The 26183-nt window shown below is 43.0% G+C and overlaps 1 protein-coding gene across 2 annotated transcripts in view; it reads right to left on the bottom strand.

The window, feature by feature from the left end:
* The window catches only part of PALM (paralemmin), a 101054-nt gene that overhangs the window by 19203 nt on the left and 55668 nt on the right, over nucleotides 1-26183 (bottom strand). The window contains exons 3-7 of one of the 2 annotated variants that reach the window (XM_032238854.1): nucleotides 15201-15281; nucleotides 12587-12717; nucleotides 7232-7352; nucleotides 6757-6778; nucleotides 1563-1631 (exon numbers count right to left, since the gene is read on the bottom strand). In XM_032238854.1, coding sequence (XP_032094745.1) covers nucleotides 1563-1631; nucleotides 6757-6778; nucleotides 7232-7352; nucleotides 12587-12717; nucleotides 15201-15281 — 424 coding nt within the window. The remainder of the gene's footprint in view (nucleotides 1-1562; nucleotides 1632-6756; nucleotides 6779-7231; nucleotides 7353-12586; nucleotides 12718-15200; nucleotides 15282-26183) is intronic. The other variant, XM_032238855.1, reaches the window with a different exon arrangement.

Below are 26183 nucleotides of genomic sequence, written 5' to 3'. Positions count from 1 at the left end.
CTGTCTTATCCGTGTATGACTTGGACTGTTTGATGGACTCTGATACCTTTATTTCCATGAAAGTAAAAGCCCATTTAAACTGCAGTGTTTCTGTATGCTGGTTTGTGTGTTCTCCAACAACACTCATACAACACTTCTCTGAACGCACTCGCTCTCCCAACGGGGAGCGCACCTAACATGTGTGCCAAAGCGGGATAGTCACCGTTCTCTGACTGGCTAACCGTGGGTCTACTTGCATATAAATTGCTGTCAAGTGGAACTGTTCTTTATCTTGGGTTCTGGAGTTGCTGTTGCGTTAGCTGTTTAATAAAGCCTTGTTAGCCGAGCCCTGCCTTGCCTCTGTCATTGCCATCCATCGAATGTAATACTGGTCACAGCCCAGATGAGCATGTCAGCACACACTTAGCATGCGAGCGAAGTGCTCCCTTTTTGGCACTCAGTGAACTTCTGGTTCTCGTGAACGTCTATGCTTTTGTGATAGAACTTGTCCCCATTTGCAGCATGAGGACATGGGAAAGAGGCGAGACAGCCCTGGAGGGGCAGGAAGAACTACATCCATTTGGACAATGCTGCTTGAATGTTTGAATGTTCATCTACATGAAAAATCAAGCTTTTCTGGGATAAATTTTTCATAGCAAAGTAGGGTATTATATTGGTTATTTACATTTAAGGAGCTCCTTATTTAAACAAATAGTTTACAAATGTTATTAAATATATTATATTTATAATGTGTAAGATATATATTATGGGATGTATTGGTTCTGCCCGGGTCAGTTCCATTTTGAGTGCTTCATTCAGATAAGGTACCAGAATAGAGAAAGGACATCTATCTATCTATCTATCTATCTATCTATCTATCTATCTATCTATCTATCTATCTATCTATCTATCTATCTATCTATCCATCCATCCATCCATCCATCCATCCATCCATCCATCCATCCATCCATCCATCCATCCAACCAACATCTAGCTAATCTATCATCTATCGTTATCTGTCTGTCTCTGTCTGTCTGTATATCCATCCATCCATCCATTTATCATCATTCTATCTATTATCTAGCTAATCTATCATTATATATTGTTGTCTGTCTATCATCTATCTATCTATCTATCTATCTATCTATCTATCTATCTATCTATTATCTATTATCTAGCTAATCTATCATTATATATCATTGTCTGTCTGTCCGTCCGTCCGTCCGTCCGTCCGTCCGTCCGTCCATCCATCCATCCATCCATCCATCCATCCATCCATCTATCTATCTATCTATCTATCTATCTATCTATCATCTATCTATCTATCTCTTGTTATAGACAGAGATAGATAGAGGCAAGCATCAAGCAGCGTAATGCACCAAGGGTGAGACCTCTTCTCTGGTTTTGCAAAGGAACAAACTACCAATGCCTTGAGACAGAGATTCCTCTAGTAAGTTCCTTCTTGGCAAAAGCAGGCAAAGCAGCATGCGGTTAGGGCCAGCCCAGAGTGGCCGGGGTGTGGGTGGGCAGTGAGACCCAAAGAAATCCCCAGATCTGAGCCAAGACATCAGGACTAAACCTACCTGCTTTCATCAAGCCGCTGCCCTTGCCTTCCACCACTTTTATGGGACTGTTGGACATTTTGTTGTCTGCTTCAGGAATGGGGAAAAAAAGGGAAATAAAAACTTGAAAAGTCAAACACAATTGTCTTCCCTGGATCTCTTTCTGCCTCTGCATCCTCTCCTATCCATCTTTTCTTTCCCTCAAATCAAAGTTTATTTCTTTTATTTATCTCCCACCACGGAGAGAACATTAATGGGATTTATTTATGTATTTATTGAATTTATATTGCCGCCTATTCGCCCATGGTGACTCAAGGCGGCTTACAGAATATAAAACCATATTTAAAAGAATAAAAAACTACCAAAAAAGAATCAAATAAATTAATATAGTACAATATGATTGGCAACAGCCAATCACACGAACCATTTAATGGTCTCCATCCCGCTCTGGGTTCTCCAGGCCCACTGGCAGAACCAGGTCATCAGCACCTTCCGGAAGAATATTAGAGTGGGGCCATTCTAATCTCTGGGGGAATGATGTTCCAGAGAGAGGGAGCCACCACGGAGAAGGCCCTTCTTCTGGATCCCACCGGGTGTATCTCCCTGAGGGATGGGCCCCACAACATTCCCTGCCTCCCCGCTCTGATGGATTGGCTAGACTGGCAAGAGTTGGTCCCTCAGATAATTGTTCCTTCTCTCTCATTTAACCCTCCTAAAGATCCTGAGGTTTAGACTTTTCTGAGAAATTTGGTGGGAAGGAGGAGGTTGTAATGCCCATTTCATCATTTTGGCATCCTTAACAAATCAGGAATGGGCAATCATGAAGATGGTCCAGAATCGCTCTTCAGAGGGAGATGGTGGAATATAAATTTAATAAATAAATAAATAAATAAAGAATAAGTCAATGAGGTGTGGGAGGATTCATTCTCTCAACTAAGCCGGGGGACTCCCAACTTGGCAACGTTTAAGACTTATGGATTTCAACTTCCAGAATTGTCTGGCTGAGGAATTCTGGGAGTTGAAATCCACCAGTCTTAAAGTCCCCAACCCTGCAGTAAGCCATGGCTCATTCAATCACTGTTTATCAACTAAGCCACAATTGGTTGGGTTTCCGCACTATGCAAACCATAAACTAATGTTTTACAAAGACTGAGATCATACAACACACTAAAGCCCTCTCTTTTTGCTCAGGCATTTGGTGAAGGTGATTGAAGTCCCCTTTGGGTTGTGTGAGTTTGTTACATTTCCGATCCTGACTTGTTTTGTTCTTTGTGTCACCTTTTATCCTTCTCTGATACTCTTTTTTTCCGCATTGTTTTTCCTTTTCTTTTTGTTACATATTTAAAACTTCTTTTATAAACAAAGTGTTGTCTGGGTTTCCCCCTTTACATCCTCTCTTATGCATAGTTGATTTTACATCATGTTTCCATTTCAAATTTCAGTCATCTTATTTTCTTTCCATATTTTCCAACTTAACTTTGATTTCTTCTTAATATATAAAAATCATTACTTGCCCTTCCAAGTTAATCAAATTTAACATTTCATTTCCATCTATTATTCAGTTTTACTATCGATAACATATATCCTCAAATTTAATTTTATGTAGTAAACATTTCACTTAGTTAATTATCCACAATTAATAGTATTAATCTGTTTCCTTCACATCATATTAGCTATATACCATTGGGAATATTACTGTATTTCATTCTATTCTACTAGTAAATCTTTTTCCTTCTTTCCTCCTTTCAACTGCCTAGTTATTTTAGTCAGGAGATATATAACTTTAATCAATTAATAAACAAACAGAACAAAGAGAACTTTAATTAATACATAAATAAACATTAAATACCCTGAACCTCTTAAAAGTTTTGTCCCAATCAAAAGTGCCATTCTGCGGTTTATTGTTTTTGCCAGTGTCCCCATTCCAGAATCACAATCAAATGCAACTAAGGTGGGTGGATAGTTACAGGTGGTCCTCGACCTACGACAGTTCATTTAGTGACCATTCAAAGTTACAACGACTCTGAAAAATGTAACTTAGGACTCATATCCATGACAGTTGCAGTGTCCCGGGATCATGTGATTCCCTTTCTCCTGACAAGAAACATCAATGGGAAAGCCAGATTATCCTGTCACTAATTTAACAATTGCCATGATTCACTTAACAACTGTGGCAAGATAGGCCGTAAAATGGGGCAAAATTCACTGAACAAATGTCTCACTTAGTAACAGAAATTTGGGGCTCAATTGTCATCGTAAGTCGAGGAGTAACTTGTCCTTGTCTGCTCTTTGTATTGGCAAAAGCTTCAATGTTTCTTATCATTCAAAGCTTTGGCTTCCAGAATTCTAAATCAATATTCTTCGACCTCAGCAAATTTAAGGCTTCAGTTCCAAGAATTCCCCAGCCCATCTGTGATCAAAATGGTCGTAAAATCAAGTTCGGTCACGTGGTGCCTTGAGTTATGACCTCAATGCCTTACAATCAAAATTCCAAGCTCCATTGTCATCGTAAGTGGAGGCCTATGGGTACCCTGACCCAATTGCCCAGAATCATGTTACATGCCAAACTACAAACTACCCAACCATATATAAACTAAGATGTTATGGTATATATACCATATATAAACTAAGATGCTATGGTATATGAACATCAATTCACCAGCAGGTCGTTTAATTTGAGAAGGGCAATCATAGTCAAATGACCTCCATAAAAAGGGGAAGGGATCGAGGCAGCATTTTAAAATTACAAACCATTTGCAGCACCCCTGTTTAGACTGCTGCGACATGACCTATCTGGACCTGCCTTTGGAAAGGAACTGGAACCTGCAGTGCTGCAAAATACAGGAATTTTTGTTTGTTTTGGTCTGTATGAACTGCATATGAAATGTCTAGGGATGATGATTTGTATTATGCTTTGTCGTTTTAATCTTCTGCAAACCTATGGTACGCGTGCCACAGGTGGCACATGTAGCCATATCTGTGGGCACGGCAGCGGTGCCCTAGCTCATTCTAGCGCGTATGTGCGCGGTGGCCAGTTAATTTTCAGCTGGGCATCCACGCTGTCCTTCCCTTCCCAGGAGCTTCCACTTGATCCCAGGTAAGTACAGGGCTCATGCGGAAGCTCTGGGAGGGCGTTTTCAGCCTCCAGAGGGTTGCACTTAGACTTGTATACTGCTTCACAGTGCTTTACAGCCCTTTCTAAGCAGTTTACGGAGTCAACCTACTGCCCTCCAACAATCTGGGTCCTCATTTTACCCACCTTGGGAGGATGGAAGGATGAGTCAACCTTGAGCCTGGTGAGATTTGAACTGCCAAATTGCAGGCAGCCGGCAGGCAGCGGAACTAGCCTGCAGTACTGCACTCTAACCACTGTGCCACCATTGCTCATATTATTAAATGAGCCATACAATATTCAATAACCAATAGGGTATTGCAGAACATGTCCAAAAGCTCATCCAACAAAGGGTCCCACCTCATCCTACCCCAAGGCCTGGAAGAACAACCTTTTCTTCAAAGCTCTCCAGAATGCCATTGAGATGGGAGCCATACAGATCTCAGAAGAGATCTTGTTCAGGAGAGATCTGGGTCCCAAAAAATAGTCTTGTTCAATTGAAGGCATCCTGAGATGCCAATTCTCTACCAATTGGGCAGAAACTATAGGACTGGGTTATATCAAGCAACGCTCTGTTGAAACAGAACTTGCTCACCTACCACCATTGTAGAGGACCTCTTGAGGCTCCCCCAACCTCACAAGGTACAGGAGGTATGGACAGAGAACAGATGTTCTTGCAGATGACTCAAACTTTATGGGACATCTTTCCACAGAAGTATGGAAGGCCACCTTCTTTGCTTCTCAGAAGCAACTTAAAGTTGTACTCATCCAGCAAGGTTTCAGCCCTAAGATCTGGTTGGGTATCAGTCCTTCAACATCAGGAAGCAGACTCCACAGGAAGATTAGGACTCTACTTCCTTGAAAAAGGCTATAATAATAGACTCTTGAAAGTCTTCCCATGTCTCCCTTTTCCTTCTGTTCATACTAATCCAAATCTCCTTCTGTCACTTTTCCACCTCTCTGGACTTAATGCAGGCAGTTCTCGACTTATGACCACAATTGAGCCCCAAAACTTCTAAGTGAAACAGTTGTTAAGTGAGTTTTCCCCCCATTTTACAATCTTTCTTGCCACAGTGGTTAAGTGAATCAATGCAGTTGTTAAGTGAGTAATACGGTTGTTAAGTGAATCTGGCTTCCCCATTGACTTTGCTTGTCAGAAGGTCGTAAAAGATGATCACGTGAACACCCCCCCCCCCCCGGACACTGCAACCATCACGGACCAATTGCATCCAACTTTTGATCACGTAGTCATAAGAATGCTGCAATGGTGTTAAAAATGGTCATAAATCACTTCCCCCCCCTACTGAAACACTAAACTGTTGTAAGTTGAGGGCTCCCTGTATATATATTTTTTCTGCATCTGGTGCTTCCCCAACAACTTCTGCATTCCTTCCCCAATGTTATGTACATTTATATTTTGGGTAGCCATAATGATGATGATGATGGTAATGATGATGATGATGGACCATTTTAAAAAGGGGTGAATCCCTGATTGATTCCTGCACAAATTTTTGCATAGGAAAGAAAAGGCAGCTCTTAAATAGGGGCATCTATGTGAAGTAAGATAAAGGTAAAGGTTCCCCTCGCACATATGTGCTAGTTGTTCTCAACTCTAGGTGGTGGCGCTCATCTCTGTTTCTAAACCGAAGAGCCAGCGCTGTCCGAAGACGTCTCCATGGTCATGTGGCCGGCATGACTAAGTGCCAAAGACACATGGAACGCTGTTACTTTCCCACCAAAGGTGGGCCTATTTTTCTACATGCATTTTTACATGCTTTCAAACTGCTAGGTTGGCAGAAGCTGGGACAAGTAATGGGAGCTCACTCCATTACACGGTGCTAGGGATTCGAACCGTCAAAATGCCAACCTTCTGATTGACAAGCTCAGCATTTTAGCCACTGAGCCACTGCATCCCTATGTGGGGTAGAGGGCTCAAAAAAGTGAAATATCATAACCACATAATTGAAACACTATCCCTATTTTATGTATATCATGCCTGCCCCCTACAGATAATTCTGAGCTGCTAGTTACTATTTCTAAAAATCAAAATTCAAGACATTTTTCTTTAAAAAGGCAGCAGGTGCAATCTGTGTTGGCACCTACCTTTGGCTGAGCCTAGAGGAGTCTGTGGGAAGAAGAGACATAGGTAGGTTACCAAAATAGAACAAGAAAAAGATATTTCTTTGCACATTTATCTTGGCTGTGAGTCAAAGCTGCATGCATGGCATTCTGGGTACATGCAAAAGCTTTTAAAGGCTTCCCTATTACACAGAATCAGCTTCCTGCATTTTTAATAAAACCTTTCAGAAACATGAGAACCGAGTCAGTTCTCTCTGGATGGCATTGCATGACGGGTTTAAGCAAATCCTGTATCCATGAACCAAATCAGAAGGAAAAGTTGGGAGTCCAGCTTTAGTTAAAACTGGGGCCTGGCTTCCATCTAGCAATCTGATTTCCCTGCTAAGCTCTCTTCAGTGAACTACGGTGCCCATAGGGACATGGCAGGGAGGGTCTTTTGTTCCATCCTCACAATAACCCTGTGTGGAGACCGTGATGAGAGAAAGAAGCTGATTCTGACCTTCGGCGTGTGGGGTAGCTTCTCTTCCTTGACTACCACTCTGGTTGTTTCCTCAGCCATGTTCTCTTTGGTGGAAGATGCCGAGATCCCATTTTCCAGTTGTTCCAATTCTTTCTCCAACCTAGACCAGGAAGAGACATGAATTGTTGAACATGGTTTAAAGCCTGCAGAACTGGAATACTAATTCCGGGAGAAGATATCCTGTTTGGTCACACAGACGTACGCATCATGTGATGAGCCGCGGTGGCGCAGTGGTTAAGAGTGCAGTACTGCAGGCCACTTCTGCTGACTACCGGCTGCCTACCATTTGGCAGTTCAAATCTCACCAGGCTCAAGGTTGACTCAGCCTTCCATCCTTCCAAGGTGGGTAAAATGAGGACCCAGATTGTTGGGGGCAACAGGCTGACTCTGCCAACTGTTTAGAGAGGTCTGTAAAGCACTGTAAAGCGGTATATAAGTCTAAGTGCTATTGCTACATAACTTTCTTTCTTTGGGATTAAAAAACTGACTTGCCTAAGCCTCCTAAATGAACTATCAGTTCTCAAATTTAACTCAACGTACTATATTGTAATCTGTGGGTGTCAAACTCGACGTGTCATGTTGCCGTCACGTGACATTTCATGATGTTTTTCCATTTGCGGGGTTGGGGTGGGCGTGGACTACATGTGACACATCCGGCCCATGGGCCACCAGTTTGATACCCCTGTTGTAACCTAAGTTTCAATTCTTTTTCAGAGACACTATTTATCCCTAATTATCCTAGATTTGCCACCTAAATTGTAGCTATACTTCCTGTTTCCAGTATGTTCTATTAAATCTGCAATAATAAGGAACTAAATCAGAGGCCTCAGGCAAATAATTGAATAATTGAATAAGTTTATTTATAGGCCGCCCTTTTCCCTGAGGGGACTCAGGGCGGCTAACAACTTATAGGGAGGGGGATACAGACAGTAACATATAACATAACACATAATTAAAAAGTAAACAACATTCATCCAACATTCGGGTGGGGGCGGATCAGATCTTTACCCCCAGGCCTGGCGGGATAGCCAGTTCTTGAGGGCTGCGCGGAAGGTCTGAAGGGTGGTGAGGGTACGAATCTCCACGGGGAGATCGTTCCAGAGGGTCGGAGCTGCCACTGAAAATAATAATTTTGATAGCCTGGCCCTTGCCTAAATTCTTCCATTCCTGCTCCAACTTCACTGATTTTTGGAGTCTTTAGTTCCTGAGTAGTGACACCAGCACAAATACTCATTCTTTGTAGCACCAAAGTTTCCTCAACAGCAAAAATAATCAGGCCAAATCAATGGATTTAAGAAAAGCAAGGTTTGCCTGCCCATATCAGATGGATTACATCTTCTTTAGCTAGCATAACTATTGAGTGAAAATCAGGGAGTTGTCATTTTGGGAAGAAAGCTGATCTAAACTAGGGATGAGTTTTTGGAAAATAGAGATGTGGACTGTTGCTATGCTACATGTGATTACATTCTACTTTAAGATTAGAGGGCTGTTTACTTTGGTATGTTTTTAGTTTATTTATTTTGCCTGTTGTCTAGGGCTGACTTCCTACTTGGTTTTATATTCAATGCTAATACATCCCTAAGGACCACATTGGCAAAATTGAAGCACAATAAAATAAATAAGATGAGAAATGCAAAATTCATTAATGTCACTTTTCCTCTCAGCCTCCTGCCAAAGAGAGCAGTTGGGACACCAGAAATCCTGTTTTTCATCTTTTGCAACAATTTAGCAATGTAATTTTGGTTGTTAAGTCTTCTAAGCAGGTTTGCAGATAAGTAGATGTTTAATCCCAGATATTATAAGTCTAAATCCAACATGCCAATGAATGTGCATGATTAGATCAAGTGCCTGTTTGAATGAAAAATTCCAAAACTTTTAATGGACATTGAATAGATTTCAGTATTTGCAGTAAGAGAAGATCTCTGAAGAGACTTGGGCAGAATCTACACGGATAGAAGTTGTTGTCGAAATGCAATTTCTTAGCCAGTAGGCACATGCTAAATTGTGTGGCACAATATCAAATATTTATAATATGAGCATGAGTGCCCAGTTAATAACTCTGGACAGACCACCAATCACTGACAAGTGCATTACAATTGTATGCTTTCATGCACCTGAGTTTTTAGTTCAGTTCCCCCCCCTCGAAAATATGCAAAGGTTTAAGTCACTTTTTTTTGTTTCTGTACATTTCACACATGCTATTTATAAAAAGAACTCTATGTGTTCTCGCTCACTTTTGGAGGCATCAGAGATTAAATCTACCCTGCCTTTCCTATAACACCCTTGATGCTTCAGCCATTCTCTACCCAATTTCACAACTCAACTTTATCAGTCCCAAAGGTGCTTTTTCCATTTTTCTTTGAAGATGTTTTGCTTCTCATCCAAGAATCTTCTTCATCTGAGCTTCTTGGATGAGAAGTGAAACGTCTTCAAAGAAAAACCAGAAAGTCCAGTTGCCTCTTGAAAAAGCACCTTTGGGACAACCATGACCCGGATGACTGAGAATCTCCACAGACATTCAGTTTGATCAGAAAACCCAATGTGGTGGGTTTCCATCTCAGCTGGTGAGCTTGGCTATCTAAAAATATCCCCCAAAATCTAAGCAGTGTTGTTGATTCTGGACTTCCTGGGATCTTGGACAGACTGAGAAATTATAATTCATCTCAGAAAACGGCTACTTCAAAGAAAACTCCACATATTCAGGAAGTCACCAAAAGTTGAGCTCAACTTGAGGAAACTTTTTAAGCCAATTTCACGTTCACTTTTTTTTTTTTTTTAAAGTCTTTCTTGCTTACATAAGCAGCATGCATCATGTCTTAACGAGTATAATTGATTGCAACACAGTTTTGAAACACATTGTACTTGGCAGCACACAGAGGTAATAGTTGCTTAAAAGACCATTAAATAAAACCAGTCAGGGAGAGGAGAAAGACTTTAAAAGAAAAATAATGCTGGGATAACAGGTTGGAGGGGGAATACAGGTAATCCATGACTTATGACCATAACTGAGGCCAGAATTTCTGTTGCTAAGAGAGGCAGAGGTTAAGTTAATTTCGCCCCATTTTACGACCTTGTTTGCCACAGTGGTTAAGTGAGTCACTGCAGTTGTTAAGTGAAGTCCACACAACTTAAAAGTTGCCAAGTTTAAGAAATTGACCTGAGCATGGAGAATGTACAAAAGAGAGGGGAGAAGAAGGGGCAATGGGTTAGGCACTGTCACTGCAAATTAACACCCACGTAATGGCTGGACTTAAAGAAAGCAGGAATTGGCTCGACTTATGCAACCCCTCCCTGTTTCTCTTGCCATTATTTGGATGCCAGGAATCCTGGCCATTCTCCCTTCTCTTTGGCCTTCCAAATTCGGAGGTTAGGACACAGCCAAAAGAAGACAACAAGGGTGGGGAGGCAGAGGAGGTTATTGTAGCTCAAAGAAGAATTTGACAGCACAACTATTTTACAGAAGGGGAAATTGGTTGTGTCTTACTGAATAAACTGAGAATGGGAAGCAGCAGAGCAGTCCCCCACGGGGACTCTGCCATGATGAAAAACGGTTCTAAGCCACTTTTTCCAGTGCTCTTGGAACTTCGGTCACTAAAAGAATGATAGTAAGTGGAGAACAACCTGTAGTTCCAGAAGATTTGGTGGGATCCTATACTATGTAATACAGGTTGTCCTCAACTTATGATCGTAATGGAGACCGTGACCCGTCAAAACCGCGTTCCACAAAAGCGCGGTCGACGAAATCGCGTATGTGACGTCATCACAACGCGACGAAAAAGATCAAAAAATTTAAATAAAAATTAAATTACAGCAAGCCGATTCACATAAAGGTAAGCGTTAGGTTAAGGGTTAGGGTTAGGGTTAGGTTAAGGGTTAGGGTTAGGTTTAGAGCGTTAGCGTTACGTTTAGCGTTAGGTTAAGGGTTAGCGTTAGGTTTTTCGTTAGGTTAAGGGTTAGGTTTAGGGTTAGGTTTAGGGTTAGGTTTAGGGTTAGGTTTAGGGTTAGGTTTGGGGGGGGTTAGGGGAAGGTTTTATCTTTATTTTTACATTTTTCAATCTTTTTCGTCGCGCTGTGATGACGTCACATACGCGCTTTCGTCGACCGCGATTTTGTCGTCCGCGGTTTTGTGGTGGAACCAATGGAGACATTTAAGTTAAGTGAGTTTGGCCCCATTTTACGACTCCTCTTGTCACATTTGTTAAGTGAATCACTGCAGTTGTTAAATTAGTAACACAGATGTTGAGTGAATCTGGCTTCCCTACTGACTTTGCTTGTCAGAAGGTCGCAAAAGGGGATCCCGTGACCCCAGGACACTGCAACCGTCATAAATGTGAGTCAGTTGTCAAGTATCCAAATGTAAATCAGGTGACCATGGGGATGCTGCAACAGCCATAAGTGTGAAAAAAGGTTCATAAGTCACTTTTTTCAGTTGTAACTTTGAACAGTCACTAAGAGAACTGTTGTAAGTCGAGGACTACCTGTACTGATGTATAATAATACCTATATAGGAATATATTCTCCACATATATTAAAATATTCTGATTAGTTCTCTGGTGGCCTCTCAACTTTTTCTAAGTGACCATAGAGATTCTCAGTCCTCCAGGCATGATTGCCCTAAAGGTGATTTTTCTATTGACTTTCTTTGTTTTTCCTTGAAGATGTTTTGCTTCTCATCCAAGAAGCTTCTTCAGTTCATTTTTCTAAGTGAGTTTCATCATCTTGGTGATTCTATTCCCTCCAAACTGTTCCCAGTCCCGTTCCAGTCTCCCCACCCCCATTCTGTACTGGCTTTGCACTAGCTAGTGAAACAGTAGGAAACAGCTGAGCAATTAGGGAAGGAGGCCATAGAAGTAGTGGGTCAAGGAGAGGCGGCAGGATATGGGAAGAGAAGACTGTTGGGCTAGACAGGAAAATCTCATGGGCCACTAACAGCCCTCCAGCTGGAGATTCGCTCCCTGATCTTGCCAAAATTACTGCTCTGACCAGATTTAGACTTTTGTCTCATCTCATTGGATCAAAGTGCCACTCAGTTAAATGCACAGCATAGTGGAGTTGGGACACAAGCAGGATTGGGATTCAGCTGTTTCGAACTGGTTAGGGTGAGCAGATGCTAATTTTACATCTGGTTCGCTGAACTGGTAGTTGAAAGGACTGATTGGCCCCTCTCACCCTGCCCCACCCCACCCCTCCCAGGAGTCTCCACACAGTCCATTTTGGATGCCAGGTATCAATTTCTCCCAACCTGCCACCATCAAGGTATGTAGTGACTGCTGACTATCTTCAGCTTCTGGGAAGTGTAGCCCAAATACATGGTTTGGAGAAGGCTTCCATTACCTCTGGATGTTCTCCTCCAGTTCCTTGGCCTTCAAGTTGTCCTCCTCCAGCAGCTTCTTTGTGGCTTCACCCTCTTCAGCTGTGGATGATGGAGCTCCTTCCAGCAGCCATCTCTCTCGCAGAGTCTTTGACTTGAAGACAACAGGAAGAAAAAAAGAGAGAAGAAATCCCTTGGTGCTCAGTGACCTTGAGGCTGTGAAGAGCACCAAGGCCTCTACAGTTCAATCCAAAGGTACATATAGAGGTAGTCCTTGACCTACAACAGTTCATTTAGTAACTATTCAAAGTTACAATGGCCCTTAAAGTGACTTCAGACTGTTTTTCGCACTTACGACTGCTGCAGCATCCCCATTGTAAGAGCCAAGGTGGCGCAGTGGTTAAATGCAGCACTGCAGGCTACTGCTAGATCAGCAGTTCAGCGGTTCAAATCTCACCGGCTCAGGGTTGACTCAGCCTTCCATCCTTCCGAGGTGGGTAAAATGAGGACCCAGATTGTTGGGGGCAATATGCTGACTCTCTGTAAACCACTTAGAGAGGGCTGAAAGCCCTATGAAGCGGTACATAAGTCTACTGCTATAGTCACGTGATCAAAATTCGAATGCTTGGCAAGTGATTCATATTTATGACGGTGGGTTGCAGTGTACTAGGATCACGTGATCAACTTTTACAAGCAAAGTCATTGGGGAAGCCAGATTCACTTAACAACTAGGTAACTAACTAACAATAATTGTAGTGATTAACTTAACAACTGTGGCACGAAAAGTCATAAAATGGGGCAAAATTCACTTAGCAAGTATTTCACTGAGCAACAGAAATTTTTGGGCTTCACTGTGGTTGTAAGTTGAGGACTACCTGTATTCTGTTCTATTAGATTCCTTATGTGCCCCCCCCCTCCCCCAGTGTTGTTCTGTTGCATAACCTGATAGCTGTGATGGCTTACAGGCTTAATCAGGACAGGGAAAGACCTAGCAATGCTTTGCACAATAGGCTAAACTCAGCTAATATTAATCTTTTGTGGGAGGTTGTGCAGCTCAGCGTAATGCAAACCCAGTCCTTTGCCTGGGGTAGAATGAAATGTCCTGCATGAACCCTAGAACATGGGTTCAGTTATTTATTCATCAAACATATTAATGAGATTTATATATATTGTTTAATGGAAAGAAAGACTAGGGGAGACATGATAGCAGTGCTCTGATATCTCAGGGGCTGCCACAAAGAAGAGGGAGTCAAACTATTCTCCAAAGAGGACAGGACAAGAAGCAATGGGTGGAAACTAATCAAGGAGAGAAGCAACTTAGAATTGAGGAGAAATTTCCTGACAGTTAGAACAATTAATCAGTGGGACAGCTTGCCTCCAGAAGTTGTGAATTGCTCCAACACTGGAAGTTTTTAAGAAGATGTTGGATAGCCATTTGTCTGAAGTGGTGTAGGGTTTCCTGCCTAAGCAGGAGGTTGGACTAGAAGACCTCCACGGTCCCTTCCAACTCTGTTATTCTGTTCTGTTATAGTCAGTCACCCATCTCCCCTCCGCAGGACACTCTGGGCAACACACAGCAATAAATGAAGCAACTAATAAAAATAGATAAAATCTAAAAGCCACAATAATAAATATTTATTAAGAATTAACCACCTATCCAGAAGACATGGGAAGGCAGTAGCAATTAACAGCCCTTTCTGATTTTTCTTAGCATAAAAATTTATGACTTTAGAAAGGTGCAATAACGTTTACATTCTGCCTTTTAAGCATGCAGGAATAAATGTTTTTGCTAGATTTTATTGCAACTTTGGTTGAGGAAAGAGCATCCTGAAAAATATCTATGCTGTTACTAAAAGTCAACAACAACCTGATGGTATTGAATCATTTGGATTTTCTCCACTTTTCCTCAACTGGTTGCGGAAGACACCCATTTATTCCATTTGGGTAATGGACCTATGCACATTTATGATAAGATAAGGTAAAGGTTCCCCTCGCACATATCTGCTAGTCATTCCTGACTCTAGGGGGCGATGCTCATCTCTGTTTCAAAGCCGAAGAGCCAGCACTGTCCGAAGATGTTCTCCATGGTCTTGTGACAGGCATGACTTAAACGCCAAAGCCGCACGGAACACTGTTACCTTCCCACCAAGGTGGTCCCTATTTTTTCTACTTGCATTTTTACATGCTTTCGAACTCCTAGGTTGGCAGAAGCTGGGACAATTAACGGGAGCTCACTCCATTACGCAGCACTCGGGATTCAAACCGCCGAACTGCTGACCTTTCTGATTGACAAGCTAAGCACCTTAGCCACTGAGCCAGTGTGGCTCAAAGCACACTTTTCCTGTATCCAAAATTCTCCACCAGGTTAGAAAGTAGGAAAGTGTGAGTTCTAGTCCCGCCATAGCCATGGAAACCAGATGGGTGACTTTGGGCCAATCACCAGGAGACTGAGAGTACTAGTCTCAACTTAGTCATGAAAGCCAGCTGGGTGACGTTGGTCCAGTCACACACTCTCAGCCCAAATCACCTCAAAGGGTTGTTATTGTGGGGCAAATAGAAGGAGGATACAAATAAAAATAAATAAATAAAACAAATTTCTTTTTTTCGAAATTAGGAGCTTGGAAACCCCTCAAATACCTTTAAGTGCTGTAACTGGCGCCTGTCATCTTCTAATTGTCGCCGTTTGTTTTCAATCTCCGTTTGGCGTTTTCTCTTTTCCTGCAAATCCCGGAGAGAAGAGGGAAAGGAATGAGAATTAAACACCGGGTCCCCAAGAGAAAAACCAATGTTAGATGTTAAAAGGCTGCACAGAGCCTTAAACTCCCTTCCCCTACAATTTCCCCTGTATTGACAGCTTTGGGAATGGTGGTCCAAAGAAGGGGAAAATGTCCTTCGGGAAGGGGAATATTTGGTCCTTATTTTAAGTGATTTAGTTAAGCGAGGACCTTATGCCAATTTCCTTGGATGTCTTGATATAAAAGAGATCCACTAAAATTAAATGGTCTTGACCAATAATGCTTATTTCTGGCAGCTTCTTTAAATGTGTTCCAAACAACTAAATATCAAATCAAGCAATGATACCACCTGTTATTTCTAGAAAACAAGTAAATCCATCTTGTGCTCCAATGCACTTCAGTGCTGTTCATTGAAGCGTCATCTGTTCCCTGGTAGAAGATAATAGTTTTAAAAGAAAAACCCATTTTTCTCCAGAACACCCTAGAGCAAGTTTTTAATTTAAAAAAAAAAAGACAGAAAAGAAAGAGGTTTCCAGAACTTAGAATCATAGGGCTAGAGGCCTTCAAGTTCTGGAAGATGACGGTCATGTCAGCCCTAAGACTTCTCTTTTTTAGGCGAAATGTTTTTAGTTCCCTCAGCTGTTCTTCATATGGTTTAGCTTACAGTCCCTTTATCATCTTTGTTCCTCTTCTCTGCACTCTTTCTAGGGTCTCAGCATCCATTTTTGCATTTTGGTGACCAGAATTGGACACAGTATTCCAAGTGTGGCCTTAAGCTTCCGGATAATTCTATGTCAAGTTGATGGGATAACAAGCCTGTTGGGATTACTCACCAGAGGCATTAAGTACACTTAGTGTCATTAAGAAGACATTTCTCGGGTTGTTTATAGAATCTGACTTTATTGGACTGGTGGTCTGTTGATTGTATAGCCTGGATCTGGTTTTCGGATTAAAACTTTGCTAAAAATCCAGGGCAGAAGTTATTTTGTGGCTCCAAATTCAGATTACCACCATTGTACACAGACTTCAACGGATAATTAGAACTGCAGAAAAAAACCAATTGCTACCAACCTGCCTTCCATTGAGGACCTGTATGCTGCACGAGTCAAAAAGAGGGCTGTGAAAATATCTATACACCCCTCACATCTTGGACATAAAATGTTTCAACTTCTCCCCTCAAACAACACTATAGAACATTGCACGCCAGAACAACTTGACACAAGAATATTTCCCCCCCCCCCGAATACCATCACTCTGCTAAACAACTAATTCCCACAACACTGTCAAATTATTTACTAACACTGTATTACTATTATACTTCGCATCCTTGCTAGTACCTATCTCTTCCCACTTTTGGCTATAACCATGTTGCTTGTATCTTTACAATTTATAGTTTTATTTGTTTCCTAGTATGATTTGATTGCTTATTAGTAACTTATGACTATCACGAAGTGTTGTATCTTATGATTCTCGATGAATATATTCTATTTTATTTTTCTTTATGTACACTGAGAGTGTATCCATCAAAGACAAATCCCTTGTGTGTCCAATCACACTTGGCCAATGAAGAATTCTATAATGATGTTTCTCCCAAAACTGCATAGATTGTCCAATGATTGCATGTAAATTTTTAGATGTCGGGCCCCATGAAACACGATGGCATGAAATTGCTCCATTCTACTGAGTCTCCTGCAATTAATTTTCAGAACTGATAGACTAGATGGTAGAACCGTCTATGGAGGGAATAATTCACCCTATAAGAGTCTTGAATAAGGATCAAAATGAGCTTACAGTCTTCCTAGAAACATTTAGCTCCATAAGATGCACAGGAAATGGCACTGGTTGGCTTTTGTATAGGTTGAGCTGGAGACTTAATGCTCAATCTATCCAATCGAAGGCAGAAGTGGCTGAAGAACACCAAGGAGACAAAGGAAATGATGCTGGACTTCATCCTCATGGCACACACAAGTCACCCTGAATAAGTATTTTTAGAGGGCACACATCCTCATGATGCAGGCTTCATCTCATCCCCAGCCCACCTCAAAGGTAGACTGCATCCAAAGTGGTTCTGGTTTAAAAAGTAATGTCTTTCCTGTTCTCCCCCCAGCACAAGTCTTGCTACTTGAACATTGATGATGACTCAATCACAATGATGGTGATGGTACAGCCAGGGTTTGGGATTTGGAGCTCCCACTGGCCACCTCCTGTCCAGTTGGCTGACTCTGCAAAGTGCCACCCTGACCTTAGGTGAACTCCTTGTATCAATGGGTCCAGTGGAAGAACACTGGGATGGTTTTAAACATGTGTTTAATTGTGGCCTTTTGGAAGAGCAGTAGGCTCTGCGTTTAAAAAAAACAGACTCGCACCCTCTGCATAGAAAAAGCGATTTCAATCGGGAAAGAGAACTGGCTTCTGCCTCCTGTGTTTTGCTTGTTGTCCCAAATGAGGGCACTGCAGGTTTTCTGCTGCTTCTGCAACTTTTGTATAGCTGCGCTTTGTACTGTTTTTATCATTGTTGGAGGGGGGGGGGAACAGTGGGGCCAATGTGCCTACTCCATCATCATTTTGTGTGCTCTATAGGAGATTTCTGGGTGCTGCTGGCCACCCTCCCTCCCTCCCAAAATGTATTATTCTATTGCAACATTGACTGATTTGCAGAATTTGGAAGCTGGCATAAAACTGATCAGAGTTCTGCCAATTTCCAGATCAGAGATACAATTGGAGGCATAAAGCGGAAGAGAACACCCCAATCAGTGATGGAATTCAATTTTTTTTACTGTCGGTTCTGTGGTCGTGGCTTTGTGGGCGTGGCAGGGGAAAGATACTGCAAAATCCCCATTCTCTCCCCACCCCACCAACTTGCTTTCCAGCTCCGTTCTCCTGTTCAGGGCAGCAAAAGGAGATCAGCTGGGAGGCAGCAGGGGCGGGGCCAGCCTATTTGCCGGTTCTCCGAACTACTCAAAATTTCCACTACCAGTTCTCCAGAACCTGTCAGAACTGGCTGAATACCACCTCTGACCCCGATGCATCTTACCAAACCTCCACCACCAACCCAGAAGCTGTCTCCCACTTCGCCCTCCCTGACCTGGGTTATTTTGGGACGCAGACTTAGTTAGAGGTCTTTCAGAAGACCAGCAGACCCCCGTGTTCAGAAACAGCCTGCGAGAGTGACCAAGCGTAAAGGACCTCCATGCCAGCAACCTGTCGCCTGGGTAACTTGAAAGTTCAGGGAGTCCTTGACTTATGACCATCCAGTTACAACGGACCTTACCCAAAAGTATTTATGACCCAGTTCTGAAGTTCAGATGGCCACCCTCCCCATACGGTCACATTTTGGATATTTGGCAACAGGTCTGCATTGGCCATTTGCAGCATCCCATAGTCATATGATTGCAATTTACAACATTTTTGCTGGAAATGGCATTTACTTCTGGTTTCCTGTAACAAAAAAACAGCCCATGGCAAACAATGGGCTTTGACGTTCACTTAATGACTGCTCCATTTGTTTAGTGACCACTGAAAAAAGGTGATGAAATCGGGTCAGTCACGATACCCTGCTTTATGACCGTCACTGACTTACAACTGTAAGTAAGTCTTTCTCCCAGGCTCCCACTCACCCATGTAGACTCGCCCCACCCCGTTGTCTGCTCAAGAGAGCAGTTGGTAGCATTCCCCCTCACCACCACCACCAGCTGGATGAGACAGAAAATAAAACAGGGAAGTCATTGATAACTGTCCTTAAATCGTACCCTGGTAAAGCTGCAAGGACAGAACCAGCCTGATTGCTGGGATAGATTAGAGCTCAGTTTTTAGGGCAATGCAAATTAGGCCGGCACAATTTTCTGTCAAATGGAGAACTAGAGGAAAACACATTCAAGCAGCCGGGAAAAAGTGCTCTCAGGAGCAAAATGGATCATTCGGGGTAATGGATGAATCAACCAATGTGGCCTACCTTTTTCCAAAAGTCCTCTGAAGATGCTTCAGCACTGCCTTCATCACAAATTATAGCCTCGGACCAGACCATTAAGGCTACGGAATCCGCCCCTCGACTCAACGCAGAAATCCACATTTGCACAACCCTGACATATACTGATTCAGCCTTTGCTTCAACACAACTAGAGAAGGGGAACCTAGCATTAGAACTATTCAGCTGGAATCCACCCATCTCTAATTTAAATCGATTATTCCATGTCCTGCAGTCTAAAATGACAAAACAGCTCATGTGGCCACTGAGAACAATCCTCCTCAAGCGTTTCTATCCGCATCAGTCAGTCAATCCTTCACCGCCCCCCCCGCAAGTGTTGCTAAACCAAAGAGGATAATAATGAAACCGCATGAAAATTGCAGTCATGAAAAAAGAAGAAAGCATAAAGCAAAGGCCAACTTTCAAGCAACAGGCCAACTCCTGATGACTTCCATGACACATCCATGACATTACCTCCTTTGAGGGTTTTTTTTTTTTTTAATCTCTCAGTCCAGGCTACTGCCCTGGGATTTTCTGGTATCTTCCATCCAAGCATTTAATTAGGAGCCCGCAGAGTGATGCAGCTGCTAAAAAGGAGAATGCTATCTTACAGGAACAAAGAGTCAAGATTATGTGCTGTATTGGTTCTGTCCTGAATGAAGCACATTTTGAGTGCTGCGTTCAGTTATGGGCAATAGATAGATAGATAGATAGATAGATAGATAGATAGATAGATAGATAGATAGGCAGGGCAGGCAGGCAGGCAGGCAGGCAGGCAGGCAGGCAGGCAGACAGACAGACAGACAGACAGACAGACAGACAGATGTAGGTTCATAGATGGATGGATAGATAGATAGATAGATAGATAGATAGATAGATAGATAGATAGATCGGTGGGTGGGTGGATGGATGGATGGATGGATAGATGTGCAGGGCTGCATGAAGGCTCAGAGAGGGGGGAAATGGGCCTCCTGGAAGGCCTCTAGTGCCCAGGGAGACAGTTGTTGCCCTCCCAGAGGCTCGGGAAAGCCTCCAGAGTCTGGGGAAGGCAAAAACATCTCCCCACCGTGGTGCAGGAGGCCGACTAGGCCACGCCCACCATGACCATGCCAACCCAGCAACCGGGCAGAGAACCCATTGCCGAAGCCCACCCCTGGATGGATGGATGGATGGATGGATGGATAGATAGATAGATAGAGATAGATAGATAGATAAATAGATAGATAGATAGATAGATAGATAGATAGATAGATAGATAAGGTGACCAGATTTTAAGATTGGTAAAGAGGGACACCATTGACCGGCGGGGGGGTTGATTAATTTTTTTAAAAAAAAATCGGGACTTTTTAAAAACGCTGCGGGACAAATTGTGCAAAACGTGACTGTCCCGCCAAAAGCGGGACGCCTGGTCACCTTACAGACAGACAGACAGACAGACAGACATCACTGCCCTTTCTGTAATCTAGTGTCTACATCTGAACGCAGCACTCAAAATGGATCTGATCCATTGGTTGGCGGAACCAATACATCCTATAATATATTTTATAAGGTATAATATATTTAATAATATATAATTAAATAGAAGGTTCAACATGTTAAGAATAATAAAACAAATACAAATTGAAATTAGAATAGAAATCGAATAAATAAATAAAACAGAACAGAGAGAAAGTGAGAGTAAACGAAACAGAAAAAACGAGAGAAATAATGATGATATATTTATCTTTACATATTTCTTTCTCTCTTTTTTAACTTTCTCCTACTTTTCCCCCCCCTTATTGTGCTTCTAGCCGGTTCACACATATTTCTATGCTTTTCCGAATGGAATTTTAATTTAATTAGTGTGGATGGAAAACTCGGGGCCCTTTTCCTCCGAGGGAAGACAGACAGAGGCTGCTATTCTTTTGCAGGACACACATTTGTCCTTATTTTCGAAAGGGAAACCGAACATGAAGTAAATCAGGAAATGCGCTGAGCTGGAACAGGGCCTGAATCTCTCCCCCCCCCAAGGCAAATAATAAGGGATTGTTATCAAGGGCTTGGTTTTCTTGCTGAAGGACCATATAGGCGTTATAAGCAGTGCAAGACAATAACCTCTTGCAGTTTATATAGTGAGAGCTTGATGCATATTGGCATCTTCTGTTGCCCAGCTCAATGTATCTCATGACAGGATCAGGATGTTAAATCTCTTGTTATTAGGAAATGGTTGGCAATTTTCAGCTGGCTGCTATTATTTCTGTATTGCTGCTTGAATAGAAGAGAATGCATTTGGTTGAATTGCAGAGTCCTTGGCGTTCTCTAAATTTGGTTCTTTGCATGCAGACGTTGCATTACCCGACTAGGTGACAACATCAGGGCAAGTGCCTGGGAGACTCCACAATGCTTTAGTGGAGGATCAGTTCAGCCAGTCATTAAATGCCGAGCAACGGAAGTGTGGATACAGATGTGTGAATAAGCCCTCGACCAGCTGTGTCAATGGCTTCCACCAAAAATTACATGATTGTGTTTTCTATAGATGCTGAGTGATTCGGTCAGTGCCAGCTAAACTACAATATTTCTTTCAGAAATATTTATTTATTAAAACATATGGTCAAGATTCAAACATTCTTTTTCAAATTCACAGTTATGTTCCCATAAAACACCTGATAAAAACATAGCAGGTGCATCCACATAATGTATTAACTTTGACTGGTGTTAATTGCAACAAATTGAAGAATTACCAAGGAGAAAATCATACCTCCACCAACACTGGCAGGGCAAGCCACTGTACACTGGCAATCCTCGCTTTACGACCACAATTAAGCCATACATTTCTGTTGTTAAGCCAGGCAGTTGTTCAGTAAGTTGTGCCTATTTTTCTGCTACAGTTGTTAAATGAATCGCTGCAGCTGTTCAGTGAATCATGCGGTCATTAAGCACATCTCGTTTCTCCCATTAATTTTGCTTGTTGGAAGCCAGCTGGGAAGGTTACAAATGGTGATCATATGACCCCAGGACAGTGCGACCGTCGTAAATACCTGCCAGTTGCGAAGCACCCAAATTTTGATCATGTGGTTATGGGGCAATGCTGCAATGGTTGTAATTATGAAAACGGTCATAAGTCACTTTTTCAGTGCTGCTGTAACCTAAAACGGTCACTGAGCCAAGGTGGCGCAGTGGTTAGGGTGCAGTACTGCTGGCCACTTCAGATGACTGTTATCTGCAGTTCAGCGGTTCTAATCTCACTGGCTCAAGGTTGACTCAGCCTTCCATCCTTCCGAGGTGGGTGAAATGAGGACCCAGATTGTTGTTGGGGGCAATATGCTGACTCTGTAAACCGCTTAGAGAGGGCTGAAAGCCCTATGAAGCGGTATATAAGTCTAACTGCTATTAGCAATAGCAATAGCAATAGCAGTAGACTTATATACCGCTTCATAGGCCTTTCAGGCCTCTCTAAGCGGTTTACAGAGAGTCAGCATATTGCCCCCAACAATCTGGGTCCTCATTTTACCCACCTCGGAAGGATGGAAGGCTGAGTCAACCCTGAGCCGGTGAGATTTGAACCGCTGACCTGCTGATCTAGCAGTAGCCTGCAGTGCTGCATTTAACCACTGCACCACCTTGGCTCATGACTATTGCTATTGCTACTAAACAAATAGTTGAAAGTTGAGGCCTATCTGTATAAGGAAGGAACAACAAACCCAACCCCCACTAGTACTGATAGATAGATCTACAACAAACAACCAAGCTCAGAGATGACCTCCACTTTTATTGTTTGTTTATCATTGGAGTATACTTCTTGGCCCTGAGATACTCTGCTAAATCATGTTGCACATATCAAAATCCCTCTGATTGCTGTTCCATTCAAAACATATGGGATGGAAAGAGGGGTTTTGGCAATACCCTTGGCAGTGTCACTGGATAGCTAGAAATATAATCCCAGGGGGCTAAATTTATGTTGTGGTCTGCTGGCGGCCAGCGAGGAGGTTGGGGAGGAACATGGACCAGTCCTGAGGGCTGAGGAAAGCTTAGACAAGCGCTCTGCATTAGAGGCAGAGAGGGAGCTATATAGCAGTGAGGCAGAGGAACAGCTGGAGCCTGTTCCCAGTGTGCGCATGCGCAGAGCTGCCAGAAGACAAGAGCAACTAAGAAAGCAGGGTTGACTTAGGAGTAAAGCCACACCTTGGAGGTGATAGGCCCCTCCCATAGGAAACAGAAGAGGAGCGAATGGGGAGGGGCTTTTGCAAACGAAACAATTCGTTCCTTTAGTCATTTCAAGAGTGGAAAGTTCTGCTTGTCACTATAAGGGACTCTGTGCCAAGTTTTGCCTTGCCCTGCATTTGGAAACTAGTTATCTGGCAGCCCTCCGAATGAGTTAAGGTTCGTGTTGATAAACATTCCTTTGAAAGAGGAATAAGCTAAGCCCTGCTGACTGTGAATGAAAGGAATTCACAGTCATGTAAATAAAAGGGGTTTTGCTGGGACCAAGACTCTGCTTCTTGATTTTTAAGAAAACCTGGGTCAGAAGAATTTATATCCAGCAAATGCACATTGTAAGGCCCAGAGAACAAGGTTGGCTTTCAATGCCACTTACATGAGGGTACTGACTTGGGAATGGCTAGCTGGACTTAGCTGGAAAAAAATCAAAACACCCAGAGGTAAGTTGATGGAAAAGAGCAGAATATAGCAGTAACATAGAGGTCTTATTTCCCCTAACAGACCGGGTACCAAGCCAACAGTCAGATAAGTGGGTCCTGAGCCTGGACCAAAAAATAAAGTGAGTAAACATCTGAGATCCCTCATGAAAATGAAGATAAAAGGAGGGAGAGGGAAAGCATGTTGAGACTTGCAAGATTAATGTCAGCCCTTCAAGATAGACTAGACCAGGAAACCAAGGCCGTGTTGGTCAAGGTTACTTTTATTGTAAAGCTACAGTAATAGACAGGGATGCAGTGGCTCAGTGGCTAAGACGCTAAGCTTGTTGATCAGAAAGGTTGGCAGTTCGGCGGTTTGAATCCCTAGTGCCGCATAACGGAGTGAGCTCCCATTACTTGTCCCAGCTTCTGCCAACCTAGCCATTCGAAAGCACGTAAAAAATGTAAGTAGAAAAATAGGGACCATTTTTGGTGGGAAGGTAACAGCGTTCCGTGAGCCTTCGCCGTTCAGTCTTGCCGGCCACATGACCACGGAGACGTCTTCAGACAGCGCTGGCTCTTCGGCTTAGAAACGGAGATCAGCACCACCCTCTACAGTCGGGAACGACTAGCACATATGTGCGAGGAGAATCTTTACTCTTTTATAGTAATAAAATCTTAAAAATCTGAATGCACTTACCTCCTCACCTATATCTTCATGGGAATTAAGGAGGAGCTAGACTGAGATGCTTCCTCACATTGCTTTCTTGGCCTGGGTTCAAGCACGCCCCACCCACCCACCCACCTCCTTCGCCCCCCTCTCTCTCTCTCTCTCACACACACACACATTGGCAAAGATCACTTCTGTCCACCATGAACTTCTCCAGATTTCAAAGGAGGCCTCCTTGCGCTTCATTTGCTTCCTCCTGAGACTGGAAGGGAGCCGATGCTCTTTTGTCCAAGCTGTTTCACCCTGTCCTTAGCCTTGTTTTGCTCCTTAGCAGGATAGCTTTAAAACAATCCCCTCCTTTGTGCGGGGGCCCTGCATCAAGTGAGGAACAGTGGTTGGGCGCTGGCAACCAGCAGGGAGGGAGGAGGCTCTAAAGCGCAGGCCCTCTGCCAAAACGTAGAGCAGGAGGAGTGGGGACTGCAACAAGGACCCATTTAAAGCCAGATCAACCTGTCGGCTACTACAGCGACAAGAGGAGTAAGGACGGTCAAAACCAACTACCTTTTACTACACGCTTTGCAGGAGGGTGAAATAAAAATTTGCCTAACAATTTTCAAGTGTGTGTATATTACAGGCCAGTCCTTCACTTACAACCATTTATTTAGCAACGGTTGTTCTGACCTAGGCTTCCCAAGAACATGAAGCAAACTCCTTGTCCCGTCAAAAAAACCCTTTTATAATTTACGGTGAATTCTGCTCACATCCAGCAAAGGGAGGATTTATAGTCACAGACCTTCTCTGGCTTGGAGTACTGACAGGCCGATATCTGCAAAACTTGGCAAGGAGTCTGGGAGAGTCACGAACCAATTAAGCGAACTAATTGTCTTCTGCAAACTCCACTCCCCTTTCGCTCCTCTTCATTCCCTATGGGAGGGGCCATTCACTATGTGGCTTTACTCCCAAGTCGACTTCTGCTCTTTAGTTGTTCCCTTCGTCTGGCCACTCTGCACATGTGCACACCTGGAACAGGCTCCAGCTGTTCGTCTGCCTCACTGATGTCTGACTCTAAAGGCAGCTGATAACTGGCATGTGGCTCTGGCCCCCTCTCTGCCTCCGACACAGAGCCCTCATCAGAGCTTTCCCCAGACTCCAGGACTGGTCCATGTTCCTCCCCAACCTCCTCACTGTCCGAATCTGCTGCCAGCTCTGCTGGATGCTGGCAGGCCACAACAACGTTGTGAAATTACAACAACGTTGAAAAAAGTGATTTGCAATTGTAAGCAATCCCGCTTACAATTGTCACAGCAGCTCCAGGGTTACACAATCAAAATTCCTTACTTAGCAATGAATATTCTGATTCCACTTGTGGAACTCCCCAAGAACACAGCACCCCTCTGTGGCTTCCTAATTAGGTTTGCCTAATGAGATTCACTTAACAACTGCATTGATTCACTTAGACACCATGGCAAAAAAAGTCATAAAATTGGGTGTGACTCATTTAACAACCATCTTGCTTAGCTACAGATATTCTTGTTCTAATAGTGGTTGTAAGACAAGGATCACCTGCAACTCCCCAAGACACAGCACCCCTCTGTGACTTTCAAATGGTACAGGTAGTCCTCGACTTACAATAGTTCA

Source organism: Thamnophis elegans, chromosome 1 (assembly GCF_009769535.1).
Source record: "Thamnophis elegans isolate rThaEle1 chromosome 1, rThaEle1.pri, whole genome shotgun sequence".
Taxonomy (NCBI): domain Eukaryota; kingdom Metazoa; phylum Chordata; class Lepidosauria; order Squamata; family Colubridae; genus Thamnophis; species Thamnophis elegans.
The sequence above is the reverse complement of the archived record's forward strand: the minus strand, read 5'-3'. Positions and strand labels throughout refer to the sequence as shown.